We start from the raw sequence: 18,922 nt of genomic DNA, 5'->3' as shown, positions 1-18,922 counted from the left end.
TAGATTGAGACCAGTCTTAAAAGCCAGGTTAAAGAGCGTTTAATTCCAGAGAGTACTGACCCCAAAATACAAAGAACATTACATTTTAAAGAAAGTGAACATAAAATGACGTCATCAGTTTCACACCCTCTCCCAGCCTTACAATGGCTTAGTATCCAGTCCTGGAGATAGTTTCACTCCCCTCATAAATCTACACTCCAACCTGTCTAAAGGATATACTTCTCTCCCCTAATGGAATCCAACCAAAACATTCTTATCTGTTTGAAAAACGATCTTATCCCTTTTTCTCAAACTTTCCCAGGAGACACAGACACAATTCATTTCTGCTTACATTTTCAGTAACAGTACAATTAAGAACCCATACTTTTCAAATCATAACATAAGTACATTACATTTACATTTAAGTCATTTAGCAGACGCTCTTATCCAGAGCGACTATTAGCATAGAAGGGTTCTAATCATTAATGTATACATAATTGATCATCTAAACTATATTTTCCTCTATCACTGGGACAGAGATTTGTCTTCCAACAAGACAATGATCCAAAACATAAAGCAAAATCTACAATGGAATGGTTCAAAAATAAACATATCCAGGTGTTAGAATGGCCAAGTCAAAGTCCAGACCTGAATCCAATCGAGAATCTGTGGAAAGAACTGAAAACTGCTGTTCACAAATGCTCTCCATCCAACCTCACTGAGCTCTAGCTGTTTTGCAAGGAGGAATGGGAAAAAATTTGGTCTCTCGATGTGCAAAACTGATAGAGACATACCCCAAGCGACTTACAGCTGTAATCGCAGCAAAAGGTGGCGCTACAAAGTATTAACTTAAGGGGGCTGAATAATTTTGCACGCCCAATTTTTCAGTTTTTGATTTGTTAAAAAAGTTTGAAATATCCAATAAATGTCGTTCCACTTCATGATTGTGTCCCACTTGTTGTTGATTCTTCACAAAAAAATACAGTTTTATATCTTTATGTTTGAAGCCTGAAATGTGGCAAAAGGTCGCAAAGTTCAAGGGGGCCGAATACTTTCGCAAGGCACTGTATATATACAGTATATAAACCTTCATTTGAAGGTAACCCATGCAAATTAGTGGAAGTATGGAGGTTGTTTTGTGCTAACAAAAATAAGGGGTTAAATATGTGTAAAGATATATATTTCCTGAGCTTTCTTATATCTCCTAGATTTAAGACAGACACTTCCAAACCTTATGATTTATTTTTTTGACACTCTTTTTTTGACATTCATGAATGTGTTATTCATTGTGTGTCTATTTATTTATTTGTATTTCACATTTATTTAACTAGGCAAGTCAGTTAAGAACAAATTCTTATTTACAATGACGGTCTACCAGGCGAAAGGCCTCCTCGGCGACGGCGGATGGGATTAAAAATAAGAAAAATAAAATAAATATATTAGGACAAAAACACACATCACAACAAGAGAGACACACAACACTACACAAAGAGAGACCTAAAACAACAGCATAGCAAGGCAGCAACACATGACAACACAGCATGGTAGCAACACAACATAACAACAACATGGTAGCAACACAACATGGTAGCAGCACAAAACATGGTACAATCATTATTGGGCACAGTCAACAGCACAAATGTCAAGAAAGTAAAGACAACAATACACTGCGCAAAGCATACACAACTGTCAGTAAGTGTCCATGAATGAGTCATTGAATGAAGGGACTGTCCAGTTTGGGTGTTTTTGCAGCTCGTTCCAGTCGCTAGCTAAAGCGAATTGATAAGTGGAGCAACCCAGGGATGTGTGTGCTTTGGGGACCTTTAACAGAATGTGACTGGCTGAACGGGCATTGTATGTGGAGGATGAGGGCTGCAGTAGATATCTCAGATAGAGGGTTTTATAAATAAGCATCAACCAGTGGGTCTTGCGACGGGTATACAGAGATGACCAGTTTACAGAGGAGTATAGAGTGCAGTGACGTGTTCTATGAGGAGCATTGGTGGCAAATCTTAATGGCCAAATGGTAAAGAACATCTAGCCGTTTGAGAGCACCCCCCTAACAGCTTAGGCCTTTATGAATTAAAGGGTTCTTCGGCTGTCTACCTTGAACCAAAAAGGGTTCTACCTCGAACCAAAAGGGTTCTCCTATGGGGACAGCCGAAGAACCCCTTTGGAACCCTTTTTTCTAACATGCTGACCACACCGCTCGCACACATGTTGATTTTGTCCACCCACACCAGATGTGATCAGGACACGCAGTCAAAAAAGCATTAAACATTTATGGTAATTTAGTTAGCTAGCTTGCTGTTGCTAGCTAATTTGTCCTGGTATAACAACATATTTACCTGAAATGCACAAGGTCCTCTCCTCCAACAAAAAATATATATATTGTGTTATTGACTGTATGTTTGTTTATTCCATGTGTAACTCTGTGTTGTTGTTTGTGTCGCACTGCTTTGCTTTATCTTGGCCAGGTTGCAGTTGTAAATGAGAACTTGCAGTTGTAAATGAGAACTTGTCTCAACTAGCCTACCTGATTAAATAACGGTATATAAAAAAGAATCCACAGATTAAAGGGTAAACCGAGTTTGTTTCTAGTAATCTCTCCTCCTTCAGGCTTCTTGTTCTTCTTTGGACTTTATATGGTGGTTGACAACCAACTTTAAGGTGCATTACCCACCACCGACCGGACTGGAGTGTGGACCTCAGTTCATCTTTCAATCACCCACATGGATATATGATAATAAAAACCAATGAGGAGATGGGAGAGGCGGGACTTGCAGCACTTCAAGCATCACAAATAAAACTAAGTTCTATTTTAGCGCGTGGCTACGCAGACGCTCATTGCTGTGTGCGAGTAGTGTGGGTGCAATGGTTGAATAACATGTGTAAATGTATTTTGCAATGCTCGCGCATGCGATGCGGGCGTTTTGGTCAGCGTGTAGGAGTGTAGGAGTCAATGATGGATGTTTCCCTCAAACCAGGTTTCTCGCTACATTGACTACAATTATACCTAGTCAAAACAAGCTCACTGGAAAATGGAATACTGATGGAGATAGTTGTTATGAAGGTTGTTGTGAATGATACTGCAACACTCAAAAATATGTCATAAATAGTGTCAGAAAGGTGTTATGAAAGGTTCCTTATGTGACTCACTCACCTGTTACCTTCTTATTTGGTCCATTTTGGTTATTCCTGCACGTTCAACTCCTGAACAAGGACAGCAGGGATCGTGTAAGGATAGCAAGGATCGTGTAAGGATAGCAAGGATCATGTAAGGATAGCACTTTACAGATTTATTAGAACATTCCGGCATTGCATTAATTATATTTTGCCAACCAACTGCCATGGAATGAAGGGTGATTGATGGTTGAAGTCACACTGTAAATGTGTTTCGGTAATGACCACAATGTTTTTGAGATGCCACTAATGAGTGTGGCCATTAGGCACAAATGACATTCTAAAAACCCTCAACTGGGGAGAAGGGCTGGAAGGCCTCAGGTTGAACAGGTGCCCAGTATCTGTGTATCACACAGTTAGTCTAATGGAAAAATAACACATTCCTCCTTCCCCACCAATATACAGTATATAGATATGCTCATATATATATATATATATATATATATATATATATATATATATATATATATATATATATATATATATATATATATATATATATATGTATTTATATGTACATATTCTTATTCCATCCCTTAAGATTTGTGTGTATTCGGTAGTTGTTGGGGAATTGTTAGATTACTGTTAAATATTACTGCACTGTTAGAACTTAGAAGCACAAGCATTTCGCTACCCTCACATTAACATCTGCTAACCAATCTGATTTGAGTTGATAGATACCAGCTGAAAATGTGTCTGGTATGTGTCTATGGCTTTAAGGCTGACATCTATGTTTGTTTCTTTGTTTTTCAGATGCGTGACTGTTTGATCTGTGAAAAAGCGGCCAGCGGGTCACACATATTGGCACAAAGGAGAAGCTGACAAAGTAAGAGCTTCTTGGTGGATTCTTCACTCATTCTATTTCAATAGGATCTGACTTTGTGCTTCACTCTGTAAGCTCTGAAGACACAGATCCTATTAACGGGGGCCTTCCGAGTGGCGCAGCTTGAGGTGTCACTACAGACCCGGTTCAATCCCAGGCTGTGTCACAACCGGCCGTGACCGGGAGTCCCACAGGGCGGCGCACAATTGGCCCAGTGTTGTCCGGGTTAGGGGAGGATTTGGCCGGGGGGCTTTACTTGGCACATGGTGCTCTAGCGTCTCCTTGTCGCCTGCGGCTGATTTTGGTCGTCAGGTCCTCCGACACATTGGGGCGGCTGGCTTCCGGGTTAAGCGGGCAGGTGTTAACAAGTGCGGTTTGGCAGGTCATGTTTCGGAGGACGAATGACTCGACCTTCACCTCTCCTGAGCCCGTTGGGGAGTTGCAGCGATGAGACGAAGATCCTAATTGGATATCACAAAATTGGGGGTAAAATACAAAAAAATCATTTGTGAGCTCTAGAAGTGTGATGAGAGAAGTAGCATCCAGAGTTACAAGCCAATCTATTCCACTAAGGGGTGGCAGAGACAGTAGTGTGTTCAAGAAATCTGTAGTGGCCTTTCACTTTGTGGAAACAAACAACAACTTATGGATTAGCCTGAGTGTCACTGCATTTTTAAGTGTGTGATATTACCGTAATATGTGTGGGTTTGAAATGTTCTACTGTGTGTATCAGACGTGTGGTTAACTTCTTGATACACCCATCCCATTAGCGGGATCATTTTCGTCAACATCCGATGAATTGCAGAGCACAAAATTTAAATTAAATTATTAAAAATATTTAATTTTCATGAAATCACAAGTACAATATAACAAAACACAGCTTAGCTTGTTGTTAATCCACCTGGCGTGTCAGATTTCAATAAAGCCTTTCGGCGAAAGCATATGGCTGTGAGTTAATATCAGAATACTGTGTTGAGGTCAGGCAGCACTGTGTATGAAACAGGGTGAGGTGATCAGATTGTCTCTCTCTCTTTACGTCTGGCCCAGCCACACCACTACCATTATCTCTCCACTAGCTGAGGCCCTAAGAACTGAACACGCCATAAAGCCGGACTGAGTTTGACAAAAACAATGAAGTGCACTTTTTCCGGTGGCCTCGAGTGTCTCTCTGAATAATGACATGGGCTTGTGGACCACCCTCTTTCTCCTATTCCCTCTCTCTGGTTTACTCTTTCTCTTTCACCCTCAGCCCATTCACTTCCCTGTGAAGATCCCAGAATCTCTGAAAAGAGGCATGCGAAACTTGTGATTTTTGAAAACACCAAGGTAATGAGGTTATGTTGTTGATCATTGCTCTTGTTTTCACAGTCCGTCACAACTAATGACAGAGCCATTAATGTATCCAGCTATGACGCCAGCCTAGGCTCTCCTACAACCCACAAAGTAAATTGACTTTAGCGAGCAGATATGTCTTCTGATACATGCCTAAATGCCATGAATGCATTTTGGTTTGATTTCTTCAGTAATAAGCCTCTTCTACAGTCATAAGAACATTTTTATTTCCATCTATGCTTTAGGAGATTTGCCATAATGAGCCTGGGACGGCTTAAGTCCTTTTACCTGGAAGGATAACTGGCCGGTTAGCAGAGAAGTCCTTTCAACACCAGACACACACGTATACAGTAGCAATAAGACTATACCAAGTAGTCTTTGAAAAATCCACTGAACTACATCCCAAAGGAAAGTCAACTAATTTGCTCTTTGTACGAGAGCATCTCAGTGCAGTGAGGCATCCCTATACCATCAGGCTTGAATGTTGACTTGCTGCAGGCAACAACACAGGGTTAAGCACACAGCCCCATCATGTGGCAAAATAAATATGTTTGACTGGTAGCCTAGTGGTTAGAGCGTTGGGCGAGATGACAAGGGGAAAAATCTGTCGTTCTGCCCCTGAGCAAGGCAGTTAACCCACTGCAGTTAACCCACTGCAGTTAACCCACGCGGATGTGGATTAAGGCAGCCCACCGCAACTCTTTAATTCAGAGGCGTTTGGTTAAATGTGGAAGACACATTTCAGTTGAATGCATTCAGTTGTACAACTGACTAGGTATCCCCCTTTCCCTATACAACTGACTAGGTATCCCCCTTTCCCTATACAACTGACTAGGTATCCCCCTTTCCCTATACAACTGACTAGGTGTCCCCCTTTCCCTATACAACTGACTACATGTCCCCCTTTCCCTATACAACTGACTAGGTGTCCCCTTTCCCTATACAACTGACTAGGTGTCCCCTTTCCCTATACAACTGACTAGGTATCCCCCTTTCCCTATACAACTAACTAGGTATCCCCCTTTCCCTACACAACTGACTAGGTATCCCCCTTTCCCTATACAACTGACTAGGTATCCCCCTTTCCCTACACAACTGACTAGGTATCCCCCTTTCCCTATACAACTGACTAGGTGTCCCCTTTCCCTACACAACTGACTAGGTATCCCCCTTTCCCTTTACAACTCACCAGGTATCCCCCTTTCCCTACACAACTGACTAGGTATCCCTCTTTCCCTATACAACTGACTAGGTATCCCCTTTTCCCTATGCAACTGACTAGGTATCCCCTTTTCCCTACACAACTGACTAGGTATCCCCTTTTCCCTATGCAACTGACTAGGTATCCCCCTTTCCCTATACAACTGACTAGGTATCCCCCTTTCCCTATACAACTGACTAGGTATCCCCCTTTCCCTATACAACTGACTAGGTATCCCCTTTTCCCTACACAACTGACTAGGTATCCCCTTTTCCCTACGCAACTGACTAGGTATCCCCCTTTCCCTATGCAACTGACTAGGTATCCCCTTTTCCCTACACAACTGACTAGGTATCCCCTTTTCCCTATGCAACTGACTAGGTATCCCCCTTTCTCTATACAACTGACTAGGTATCCCCCTTTCCCTACACAACTGACTAGGTATCCCTCTTTCCCTATACAACTGACTAGGTATCCCCTTTTCCCTATGCAACTGACTAGGTATCCCCTTTTCCCTACACAACTGACTAGGTATCCCCTTTTCCCTATGCAACTGACTAGGTGTCCCCTTTCCCTATACAACTGACTAGGTATCCCCTTTCCCTTTACAACTGACTAGGTATCCCCCTTTCCCTATGCAACTGACTAGGTACCCCCCTTTCCCTATACAACTGACTAGGTATCCCCTTTCCCTATACAACTGACTAGGTATCCCCCTTTCCCTATACAACTGACTAGGTATCCCTTTTCCCTATACAACTGACTAGGTATCCCCTTTTCCCTATACAACTGACTAGGTATCCCCCTTTCCCTATACAACTGACTAGGTATCTCCCTTTCCCTATACAACTGACTAGGTGTCCCTTTTCCCTATACAACTGACTAGGTATCCCCTTTTCCCTATACAACTGACTAGGTATCCCCCTTTCCCTATACAACTGACTAGGTATCTCCCTTTCCCTATACAACTGACTAGGTGTCCCCCTTTTCCCTCTACAACTGACTAGGTATCCCCCTTTCCCTATACAACTGACTAGGTATCCCCCTTTCCCTATGCAACTGACTAGGTATCCCCCTTTCCCTATACAACTGACTAGGTATCCCCCTTTCCCTACACAACTGACTAGGTATCCCCCTTTCCCTATACAACTGACTAGGTATCCCCTTTCCCTATACAACTGACTAGGTATCCCCCTTTACCTATACAACTGACTAGGTGTCCCCTTTCCCTACACAACTGACTAGGTATCCCCCTTTCCCTATACAACTCACTAGGTATCCCCCTTTCCCTACACAACTGACTAGGTATCCCTCTTTCCCTATACAACTGACTAGGTATCCCCTTTTCCCTATGCAACTGACTAGGTATCCCCTTTTCCCTACACAACTGACTAGGTATCCCCTTTTCCCTATGCAACTGACTAGGTATCCCCCTTTCCCTATACAACTGACTAGGTATCCCCCTTTCCCTATACAACTGACTAGGTATCCCCCTTTCCCTACACAACTGACTAGGTATCCCCCTTTCCCTATACAACTGACTAGGTGTCCCCTTTCCCTACACAACTGACTAGGTATCCCCCTTTCCCTATACAACTCACTAGGTATCCCCCTTTCCCTATACAACTGACTAGGTATCCCTCTTTCCCTATACAACTGACTAGGTATCCCCTTTTCCCTATGCAACTGACTAGGTATCCCCTTTTCCCTATGCAACTGACTAGGTATCCCCCTTTCCCTATGCAACTGACTAGGTATCCCCTTTTCCCTACACAACTGACTAGGTATCCCCTTTTCCCTATGCAACTGACTAGGTATCCCCCTTTCTCTATACAACTGACTAGGTATCCCCCTTTCCCTACACAACTGACTAGGTATCCCTCTTTCCCTATACAACTGACTAGGTATCCCCTTTTCCCTATGCAACTGACTAGGTATCCCCTTTTCCCTACACAACTGACTAGGTATCCCCTTTTCCCTATGCAACTGACTAGGTATACCCTTTTCCCTACACAACTGACTAGGTATCCCCTTTTCCCTATGCAACTGACTAGGTATCCCCCTTTCCCTATACAACTGACTAGGTATCCCCTTTTCCCTACACAACTGACTAGGTATCCCCTTTTCCCTATGCAACTGACTAGGTATCCCCCTTTCCCTATGCAACTGACTAGGTATCCCCTTTTCCCTACACAACTGACTAGGTATCCCCTTTTCCCTATGCAACTGACTAGGTATACCCTTTTCCCTACACAACTGACTAGGTATCCCCTTTTCCCTACACAACTGACTAGGTATCCCCTTTTCCCTATGCAACTGACTAGGTATACCCTTTTCCCTACACAACTGACTAGGTATCCCCTTTTCCCTATACAACTGACTAGGTATCCCCTTTTCCCTACACAACTGACTAGGTATCCCCTTTTCCCTATGCAACTGACTAGGTATCCCCCTTTCCCTATACAACTGACTAGGTGTCCCCCTTTCCCTATACAACTGACTAGGTATCCCCTTTTCCCTATTATATTTATGGACAAACAAAAGCCACTAATACTCTCACACTTTAGGTAAATGCAGATGTGATTGTTATATTTTGAGGAGATTGTTATTCTTAATCTTACTTTGTCTCACTACCACTTGCAAGTTGTTGAAAAGCTTTTAAAACATTTTAATGATCAAGTTCAATTTGAGCAATCCCCATAGAATAGAAAAACGATGAGTGAATACAGATTTGAGCACTATGAATAACCAGCTCTTGAGAATGAGGGGATACAGATATACATCTGCTAGAATGGAGATACACTGATGTGGGTGAATGAACAATGTGCATTAAAGATTCATGCAAACAGCTGTTCTTCCTACAGGACAGACAATAGGAACCAAAGCCTGTGTGCTCACATTCCAGATCAGGGAGAAGGAGAGAGGAAGTGGGGGGGATGTTTGCACATCATTATAACACTGTATATAGCCATAATATGACATTTGAGATGTCTATTCCTTTAAACATATGTTTCCCATGCCAATAAAGCCTTTTGAATTGAATTGAATAGGATATATATAGTATAAAAGAGAGAGAATACAGAATACAAAAACAAATAGAAAGGGAATAAGATAGGGACGGAGAGATTATCACCTGTCTGTCATCACCTGGCGGCTGATCAAAAGAGTCCATTGGCAGGCGGAGCACAGAATCCACTGGAGCCTCTTCTTTATGCCAAGCACCAGCTTCTCTGAGGTAGACAACACAAGAGTCTGGCTCCAGGCATGGAGTAGAGAGGAGGTGTGAGGAGGTCAGGATGGAGGGAGGGAGTGTGTGTCCTAGCATTTTTGGGGCCCTAGGCAGATTTTTAGAGAGTTTGCAATTTTATAACTAATTTCACAGCAAGTTTGTTGCAATTCTACACATTTTGCCATAAGGTGGAGAAATATTTTAGCAGTTTTTAAGATAATTTCCCGCAGTTCTACACATTTTGCCAGGACTTCTGCCATGTTAATATATCTGTGTGAGACTAACTAAATCAATGGGGGCCCCCTGGAGGTCAGGGCACCCGTGCCTGGTGTGTCCGGTCAGTAATTCGACCATGATTACAACAAGTTTAGATAGCTGACTAGACTAATTTACCAAAAATGGGAAAATTGAGTTACTGCATCTGCCGGGAATTGGAGTGTAGAATAAATGACCTGTCGGTTTGGAATGAGCTCTGTTTCAGTTCCTTTGTCAGGTTGAGTCATTCCAATTCACACGTGTTAATTAATACACACTTGTGTATGTGTGAAATTGGACAAATACAAGCACCCACTAAATTAAAGTATTATTATTTTCAAGTTATTGAGATTAACAGTTCCCTTTTTTGTGACATTTTCAAAAACCACTCTGACTTAATGGGCTTTGTAAGAGGGGACAGCCCCTAGTAGAAATACACTCATCTCTCCAGGTAAGGAGAAGACCATTATATCTTCCTGTGGAGAGGAAGGTCCAGAGCTTATCTGCATCTTCATCATCCCTTCCAAAGTGCTCTTCTAGCTGAATTAGAGAATAGTTTATGCCTACAGTCTTGATGGACTCATTTCTGAAAGTGACACTGCTGAAACTGGGCCTGAGCGTGTGCTGAAATGCTACTGAGAGAGAGAGAGAGAGAGAGAGAGAGAGAGAGAGAGAGAGAGAGAGAGAGAGAGCTACTCTAAGTACAAACATGACGATTATTAAAGCCTTTCGTGTTCAAATTAATTCACCAATTAAATATTGGGTGGTATTAAATGATGTGCATTTTGAAGTACTGGCTTCTTCTCTCTTTTTTAAAGAGTCTATCTACTTTGCAATCATAAAGATAACTAAAGCGTTGATGTTTCAGACAGTTGGGATGTAGATTTCACATTTCACACTGTACGTAGATGTGCATTATGCAAGGTTCTTTTTTTGACCCCATAAGCATAAAACAGTCTCGCAGGTTTACCTCAAGTAAAATGTACACAAACTGAGTTTCTACACTTTTTAAATGTACCAAAATGAGTCTTGGGGAAAAGGAAGCTGTGTGGCTTTTGAAGAATTAATAAGCCTGTCTCATTTAGATGTGTCTAGTGTCGCTGGCAGCGTCTGGAAGCCCCAGTTTCAGCCTCTGGAAGCCCCAGTTTCAGCCTCTGGAAGCCCCAGTTTCAGCGTCTGGAAGCCCCAGTTTCAGCCTCTGGAAGCCCCAGTTTCAGCCTCTGGAAGCCCCAGTTTCAGCCTCTGGAAGCCCCAGTTTCAGCCTCTGGAAGCCCCAGTTTCAGCCTCTGGAAGCCCCAGTTTCAGCCTCTGGAAGCCCCAGTTTCAGCCTCTGGAAGCCCCAGTTTCAGCCTCTGGAAGCCCCAGTTTCAGCCTCTGGAAGCCCCAGTTTCAGCCTCTGGAAGCCTCTGGAAGCCCCAGTTTCAGCCTCTGGAAGCCCCAGTTTAAAATTTTCTTGACAGTGCCTTTGATGATCACTGATAATGTAGCGAGCCTCCCAAGGAGCGAAGCATCAACAATGCAGAGAGTCAGTGGAGACCAACTCTACTGATCCTGACTGCAGAGAGTCAGTGGAGACCAACTCTACTGATCCTGACTGCTCTTTATTGTCTGGCATCTCTCCAGCATCGCAAAGCCCATCAATGCCTTGGCTTAGCACTCTCATAAACAGTCGTTATCACATAAATGACACATTCCCTTGTCACAACATCACTGGGAGCGAGTACATGCATGGCACCTTTCTCTTTTCTGCTTATGTGGACAATCTCCTACATCGCACCTTTGTATTAGCTGGAGGTATATACGTCTGGCCCGTAGCATTCATTCACAGATTCTTTGAAATCATCACTGACTGAACTTTTTGAGTGCAAGACAGGCTGCATCTCATACGTATATGCCAGGTCTGGGGAACCACACAGTACCAAATTGATGTCTAAATGAGAAGAAAAAAAAATGTCCAAGACAGTCTACCTGTTGTCTGTCTGTGGACTCCCATCTGGCCTCAGGTGTACCAGAGCTGAATCTTCAGTGTTGCTCTTATTAATTTGAGTGATGCTGTTTTTACCCGGTGGTGAACCTCAAATCAAATCCAATTTATTTGTCACATACACATGGTTAGCAGATGTTAATGCGAGTGTAGCGAAATGCTTGTGCTTCTAGTTCCGACAATGCAGTAATAACCAACGAGTAATCTAACCTAACAATTCCAAATCTACTACCTTATACACACAAGTGTAAAGGGATAAAGAATATGTACATAAAGATATGAATGAGTGATGGTACAGAACGGCATAGGCAAGATGCAGTAGATGGTATCGAGTACAGTATATACATATGAGATGAGTAATGTAGGGTATGTAAACAAAGTGGCATAGTTTAAAGTGGCTAGTGATACATGTATTATATAAAGATGCAGTAGATGATATAGAGTACAGTATATACATATACATATGAGATGAATAATGTAGGCTATGTAAACATTATTAAGTAGCATTGTTTAAAGTGGCTAGTGATATATTTTACATCAATTTCCATCAATTCCCATTATTAAAGTGGCTGGAGTTGAGTCAGTGTGTTGGCAGCAGCCACTCTATGTCAGTGGTGGCTGTTTAACAGTCTGTGCGTGAACCCGTGCGTGAACCTGTGTGTGAACCTGTGGGTGAACCAATGGATGAACCAGTGGGTGGAACCCGGTGGTGAACCTGGTGGTGAACCTGTGGTGGACTTGTGGGTGAACCTGTGTGTGAACCAGTGTGTGAACCAATGCATGAACCTGTGGTGTAACCCAGTGGTGAACCTGTGGGTGAACCCGTGGGTGAACTTTTAGGTGAACCAATGGATGAACCTGTGGTGGAACCCGGTGGTGAACCTGTGGTGGAACCCGGTGGTGAACCTGGTGGTGAACCTGTGGTGGAACCCGGTGGTGAACCTGTGGTGGAACCCAGTGGTGAACCTGTGGGTGAACCGGTGGTGAACCTGTGGTGGAACCTGGTGGTGAACCTGGTGGTGAACCTGTGGTGGAACCCGGTGGTGAACCTGTGGTGGAACCCGGTGGTGAACCTGTGGTGGAACCCGGTGGTGAACCTGTGGTGGAACCCGGTGGTGAACCTGTGGTGGAACCCAGTGGTGAACCTGGTGGTGAACCTGTGGTGGAACCTGGTGGTGAACCTGGTGGTGGTGAACCTGTGGTGGAACCCGGTGGTGAACCTGGTGGAACCCGGTGGTGAACCTGTGGTGGAACCCCGGTGGTGAACCTGGTGGTGAACCTGGAGGTGAACCTGTGGTGGAACCCGGTGGTGAACCTGTGGTGTGGTGGTGGGAACCGGTGGTGAACCTGTGGTGGAACCTGGTGGTGAACCTGGTGGTGAACCTGTGGTGGAACCCGGTGGTGAACCTGTGGTGGAACCCGGTGGTGGTGTGGTGAACCGGTGGTGAACCTGTGGTGGAACCTGGTGGTGAACCTGGTGGTGAACCTGTGGTGGAACCCGGTGGTGAACCTGTGGTGGAACCCGGTGGTGAACCTGTGGTGGAACCCGGTGGTGAACCTGGTGGTGAACCTGTGGTGGAACCCGGTGGTGAACCTGTGGTGGAACCCAGTGGTGAACCTGTGGGTGAACCGGTGGTGAACCTGTGGTGGAATCTGGTGGTGAACCTGGAGGTGAACCTGTGGTGGAACCCGGTGGTGAACCTGTGGTGGAACCCGGTGGTGAACCTGGTGGTGAACCTGTGGTGGAACCCGGTGGTGAACCTGTGGTGGAACCTGGTGGTGAACCTGTGGTGGAACCCGGTGGTGAACCTGTGGTGGAACCCGGTGGTGAACCTGTGCTGGAACCCGGTGGTGAACCTGGTGGTGAACCTGTGGTGAACCTGTGGTGGAACCCGGTGGTGAACCTGTGGGTGAACCCGGTGGTGAACCTGTGGGTGAACCTGTGGTGGAACCCGGTGGTGAACCTGTGGTGGAACCCGGTGGTGAACTTGTGGGTGAACTTGTGGGTGAACCTGTGGGTGAACCTGTGGTGGAACCCGGTGGTGAACTTGTGGGTGAACCCGGTGGTGAACTTGTGGGTGAACCTGTGGGTGAACCTGTGGTGGAACCCGGTGGTGAACCTTTTAAGAGGCTTACATAGGCAACCACAGCCCTGTTCACTTACAACACCTTACACTTTCCACACATTGTTACAAGGTTATGCGACTGTTAGAACTTGTATTTAACCACATAACCTGTAGATTGATGCATTGAGCTGCATTTAGACTGAAATAGCAGAGCAATGAGCAAATTATCGCACAAATTAAACCAATTACAATTGATTTGGTGAGAACATGGGTAGACTTTTCAACCGCCTGCAGTGAAGTAGTAATCCAGTGGTCTTGGAGGAAATCTGTGTGGTAGTACTGGTCTTTCATTACTCTGTCAGACAGACAGACCTACAGAGGAGCAGATTGGGAACTAGACAGACAGACCTACAGAGGAGCAGATTGGGAACTAGACAGACTGGCCTACAGAGGAGCAGATTGGGAACTAGACAGACAGACCTACAGAGGAGCAGATTGGGAACTAGACATACAGACCTACAGAGGAGCAGATTGGGAACTAGACAGACAGGCCGACAGAGGAGCAGATTGGGAACTAGACAGACAGACCTACAGAGGAGCAGATTGGGAACTAGACAGACTGGTCTACAGAGGAGCAGATTGGGAACTAGACAGACAGACCCACAGAGGAGCAGATTGGGAACTAGACAGACAGACCCACAGAGGAGCAGATTGGAAACTAGACAGACAGACCTACAGAGGAGCAGATTGGGAACTAGACAGACAGACCTACAGAGGAGCAGATTGGGAACTAGACAGACTGGCCTACAGAGGAGCAGATTGGGAACTAGACAGACAGACCTACAGAGGAGCAGATTGGGAACTAGACAGACAGGCCGACAGAGGAGCAGATTGGGAACTAGACATACAGACCTACAGAGGAGCAGATTGGGAACTAGACAGACAGGCCGACAGAGGAGCAGATTGGGAACTAGACAGACAGACCTACAGAGGAGCAGATTGGGAACTAGACAGACAGGCCGACAGAGGAGCAGATTGGAAACTAGACAGACAGACCTACAGAGGAGCAGATTGGGAACTAGACAGACAGGGCTACAGAGGAGCAGATTGGGAACTAGACAGACAGACAGGCCTACAGAGGAGCAGATTGGGAACTAGACAGACAACCTACAGAAGAGCAGATTGGGAACTAGACAGACAGACCTACAGAGGAGCAGATTGGGAACTAGACAGACAGGCCGACAGAGGAGCAGATTGGGAACTAGACAGACAACCTACAGAGGAGCAGATTGGGAACTAGACAGACAGGCCCACAGAGGAGCAGATTGGGAACTAGACAGACAGGCCGACAGAGGAGCAGATTGGGAACTAGACAGACAGACCTACAGAGGAGCAGATTGGGAACTAGACAGACTGGCCTACAGAGGAGCAGATTGGGAACTAGACAGACTGGCCTACAGAGGAGCAGATTGGGAACTAGACAGACAGACCTACAGAGGAGCAGATTGGGAACTAGACAGACTGGCCTACAGAGGAGCAGATTGGGAACTAGACAGACAGACCTACAGAGGAGCAGATTGGGAACTAGACAGACAGACCTACAGAGGAGCAGATTGGGAACTAGACAGACTGGCCTACAGAGGAGCAGATTGGGAACTAGACAGACAGACCCACAGAGGAGCAGATTGGGAACTAGACAGACAGACCCACAGAGGAGCAGATTGGAAACTAGACAGACAGACCTACAGAGGAGCAGATTGGGAACTAGACAGACAGACCTACAGAGGAGCAGATTGGGAACTAGACAGACTGGCCTACAGAGGAGCAGATTGGGAACTAGACAGACAGACCTACAGAGGAGCAGATTGGGAACTAGACAGACAGGCCGACAGAGGAGCAGATTGGGAACTAGACATACAGACCTACAGAGGAGCAGATTGGGAACTAGACAGACAGGCCGACAGAGGAGCAGATTGGGAACTAGACAGACAGACCTACAGAGGAGCAGATTGGGAACTAGACAGACAGGCCGACAGAGGAGCAGATTGGAAACTAGACAGACAGACCTACAGAGGAGCAGATTGGGAACTAGACAGACAGGGCTACAGAGGAGCAGATTGGGAACTAGACAGACAGACAGGCCTACAGAGGAGCAGATTGGGAACTAGACAGACAACCTACAGAGGAGCAGATTGGGAACTAGACAGACTGGCCTACAGAGGAGCAGATTGGGAACTAGACAGACAGACCCACAGAGGAGCAGATTGGGAACTAGACAGACAGACCCACAGAGGAGCAGATTGGAAACTAGACAGACAGACCTACAGAGGAGCAGATTGGGAACTAGACAGACAGACCTACAGAGGAGCAGATTGGGAACTAGACAGACTGGCCTACAGAGGAGCAGATTGGGAACTAGACAGACAGACCTACAGAGGAGCAGATTGGGAACTAGACAGACAGGCCGACAGAGGAGCAGATTGGGAACTAGACATACAGACCTACAGAGGAGCAGATTGGGAACTAGACAGACAGGCCGACAGAGGAGCAGATTGGGAACTAGACAGACAGACCTACAGAGGAGCAGATTGGGAACTAGACAGACAGGCCGACAGAGGAGCAGATTGGAAACTAGACAGACAGACCTACAGAGGAGCAGATTGGGAACTAGACAGACAGGGCTACAGAGGAGCAGATTGGGAACTAGACAGACAGACAGGCCTACAGAGGAGCAGATTGGGAACTAGACAGACAACCTACAGAGGAGCAGATTGGGAACTAGACAGACAGGCCGACAGAGGAGCAGATTGGGAACTAGACAGACAACCTACAGAGGAGCAGATTGGGAACTAGACAGACAGGCCCACAGAGGAGCAGATTGGGAACTAGACAGACAGGCCGACAGAGGAGCAGATTGGGAACTAGACAGACAGACCTACAGAGGAGCAGATTGGGAACTAGACAGACTGGCCTACAGAGGAGCAGATTGGGAACTAGACATACTGGCCTACAGAGGAGCAGATTGGGAACTAGACAGACAGACCTACAGAGGAGCAGATTGGGAACTAGACAGACAGACCTACAGAGGAGCAGATTGGGAACTAGACATACAGACCTACAGAGGAGCAGATTGGGAACTAGACAGACAGGCCGACAGAGGAGCAGATTGGGAACTAGACAGACAGACCTACAGAGAGCAGATTGGGAACTAGACAGACTGGTCTACAGAGGAGCAGATTGGGAACTAGACAGACAGACCCACAGAGGAGCAGATTGGGAACTAGACAGACAGACCCACAGAGGAGCAGATTGGAAACTAGACAGACAGACCTACAGAGGAGCAGATTGGGAACTAGACAGACAGACCTACAGAGGAGCAGATTGGGAACTAGACAGACTGGCCTACAGAGGAGCAGATTGGGAACTAGACAGACAGACCTACAGAGGAGCAGATTGGGAACTAGACAGACAGGCCGACAGAGGAGCAGATTGGGAACTAGACATACAGACCTACAGAGGAGCAGATTGGGAACTAGACAGACAGGCCGACAGAGGAGCAGATTGGGAACTAGACAGACAGACCTACAGAGGAGCAGATTGGGAACTAGACAGACAGGCCGACAGAGGAGCAGATTGGAAACTAGACAGACAGACCTACAGAGGAGCAGATTGGGAACTAGACAGACAGGGCTACAGAGGAGCAGATTGGGAACTAGACAGACAGACAGGCCTACAGAGGAGCAGATTGGGAACTAGACAGACAACCTACAGAAGAGCAGATTGGGAACTAGACAGACAGACCTACAGAGGAGCAGATTGGGAACTATTGGGAACTAGACAGACAACCTACAGAGGAGCAGATTGGGAACTAGACAGACAGGCCCACAGAGGAGCAGATTGGGAACTAGACAGACAGGCCGACAGAGGAGCAGATTGGGAACTAGACAGACAGACCTACAGAGGAGCAGATTGGGAACTAGACAGACTGGCCTACAGAGGAGCAGATTGGGAACTAGACAGACTGGCCTACAGAGGAGCAGATTGGGAACTAGACAGACAGACCTACAGAGGAGCAGATTGGGAACTAGACAGACTGGCCTACAGAGGAGCAGATTGGGAACTAGACAGACAGACCTACAGAGGAGCAGATTGGGAACTAGACAGACAGACCTACAGAGGAGCAGATTGGGAACTAGACAGACAGGCCGACAGAGGAGCAGATTGGGAACTAGACAGACAGACCTACAGAGGAGCAGATTGGGAACTAGACAGACTGGCCTACAGAGGAGCAGATTGGGAACTAGACAGACAGACCCACAGAGGAGCAGATTGGGAACTAGACAGACAGACCCACAGAGGAGCAGATTGGAAACTAGACAGACAGACCTACAGAGGAGCAGATTGGGAACTAGACAGACAGACCTACAGAGGAGCAGATTGGGAACTAGACAGACTGGCCTACAGAGGAGCAGATTGGGAACTAGACAGACAGACCTACAGAGGAGCAGATTGGGAACTAGACAGACAGGCCGACAGAGGAGCAGATTGGGAACTAGACATACAGACCTACAGAGGAGCAGATTGGGAACTAGACAGACAGGCCGACAGAGGAGCAGATTGGGAACTAGACAGACAGACCTACAGAGGAGCAGATTGGGAACTAGACAGACAGGCCGACAGAGGAGCAGATTGGGAAACTAGACAGACAGACCTACAGAGGAGCAGATTGGGAACTAGACAACAGGCTACAGAGGAGCAGATTGGGAACTAGACAGACAGACAGGCCTACAGAGGAGCAGATTGGGAACTAGACAGACAACCTACAGAGGAGCAGATTGGGAACTAGACAGACAGGCCGACAGAGGAGCAG

The 18,922-nt window shown here is 45.9% G+C and overlaps 1 protein-coding gene across 1 annotated transcript in view; it reads left to right on the top strand.

Annotated features, from left to right (window-relative positions):
• Window positions 1-3,902: 3,902 nt before the first annotated feature.
• Window positions 3,903-18,922, top strand: part of LOC115115583 (alpha-1,3-mannosyl-glycoprotein 4-beta-N-acetylglucosaminyltransferase C-like) — a 32,341-nt gene continuing 17,321 nt past the window's right edge. Inside the window, exon 1 of the mRNA XM_065022120.1 lies at window positions 3,903-3,988. Within this exon, the coding sequence (XP_064878192.1) occupies window position 3,988 (1 nt within the window). The 5' untranslated portion in view covers window positions 3,903-3,987. The remainder of the gene's footprint in view (window positions 3,989-18,922) is intronic.

Source organism: Oncorhynchus nerka, linkage group LG9a, assembly GCF_034236695.1.
Source record: "Oncorhynchus nerka isolate Pitt River linkage group LG9a, Oner_Uvic_2.0, whole genome shotgun sequence".
In the NCBI taxonomy this organism is placed as follows: Eukaryota; Metazoa; Chordata; class Actinopteri; order Salmoniformes; family Salmonidae; genus Oncorhynchus; species Oncorhynchus nerka.
The sequence above is the reverse complement of the archived record's forward strand: the minus strand, read 5'-3'. Positions and strand labels throughout refer to the sequence as shown.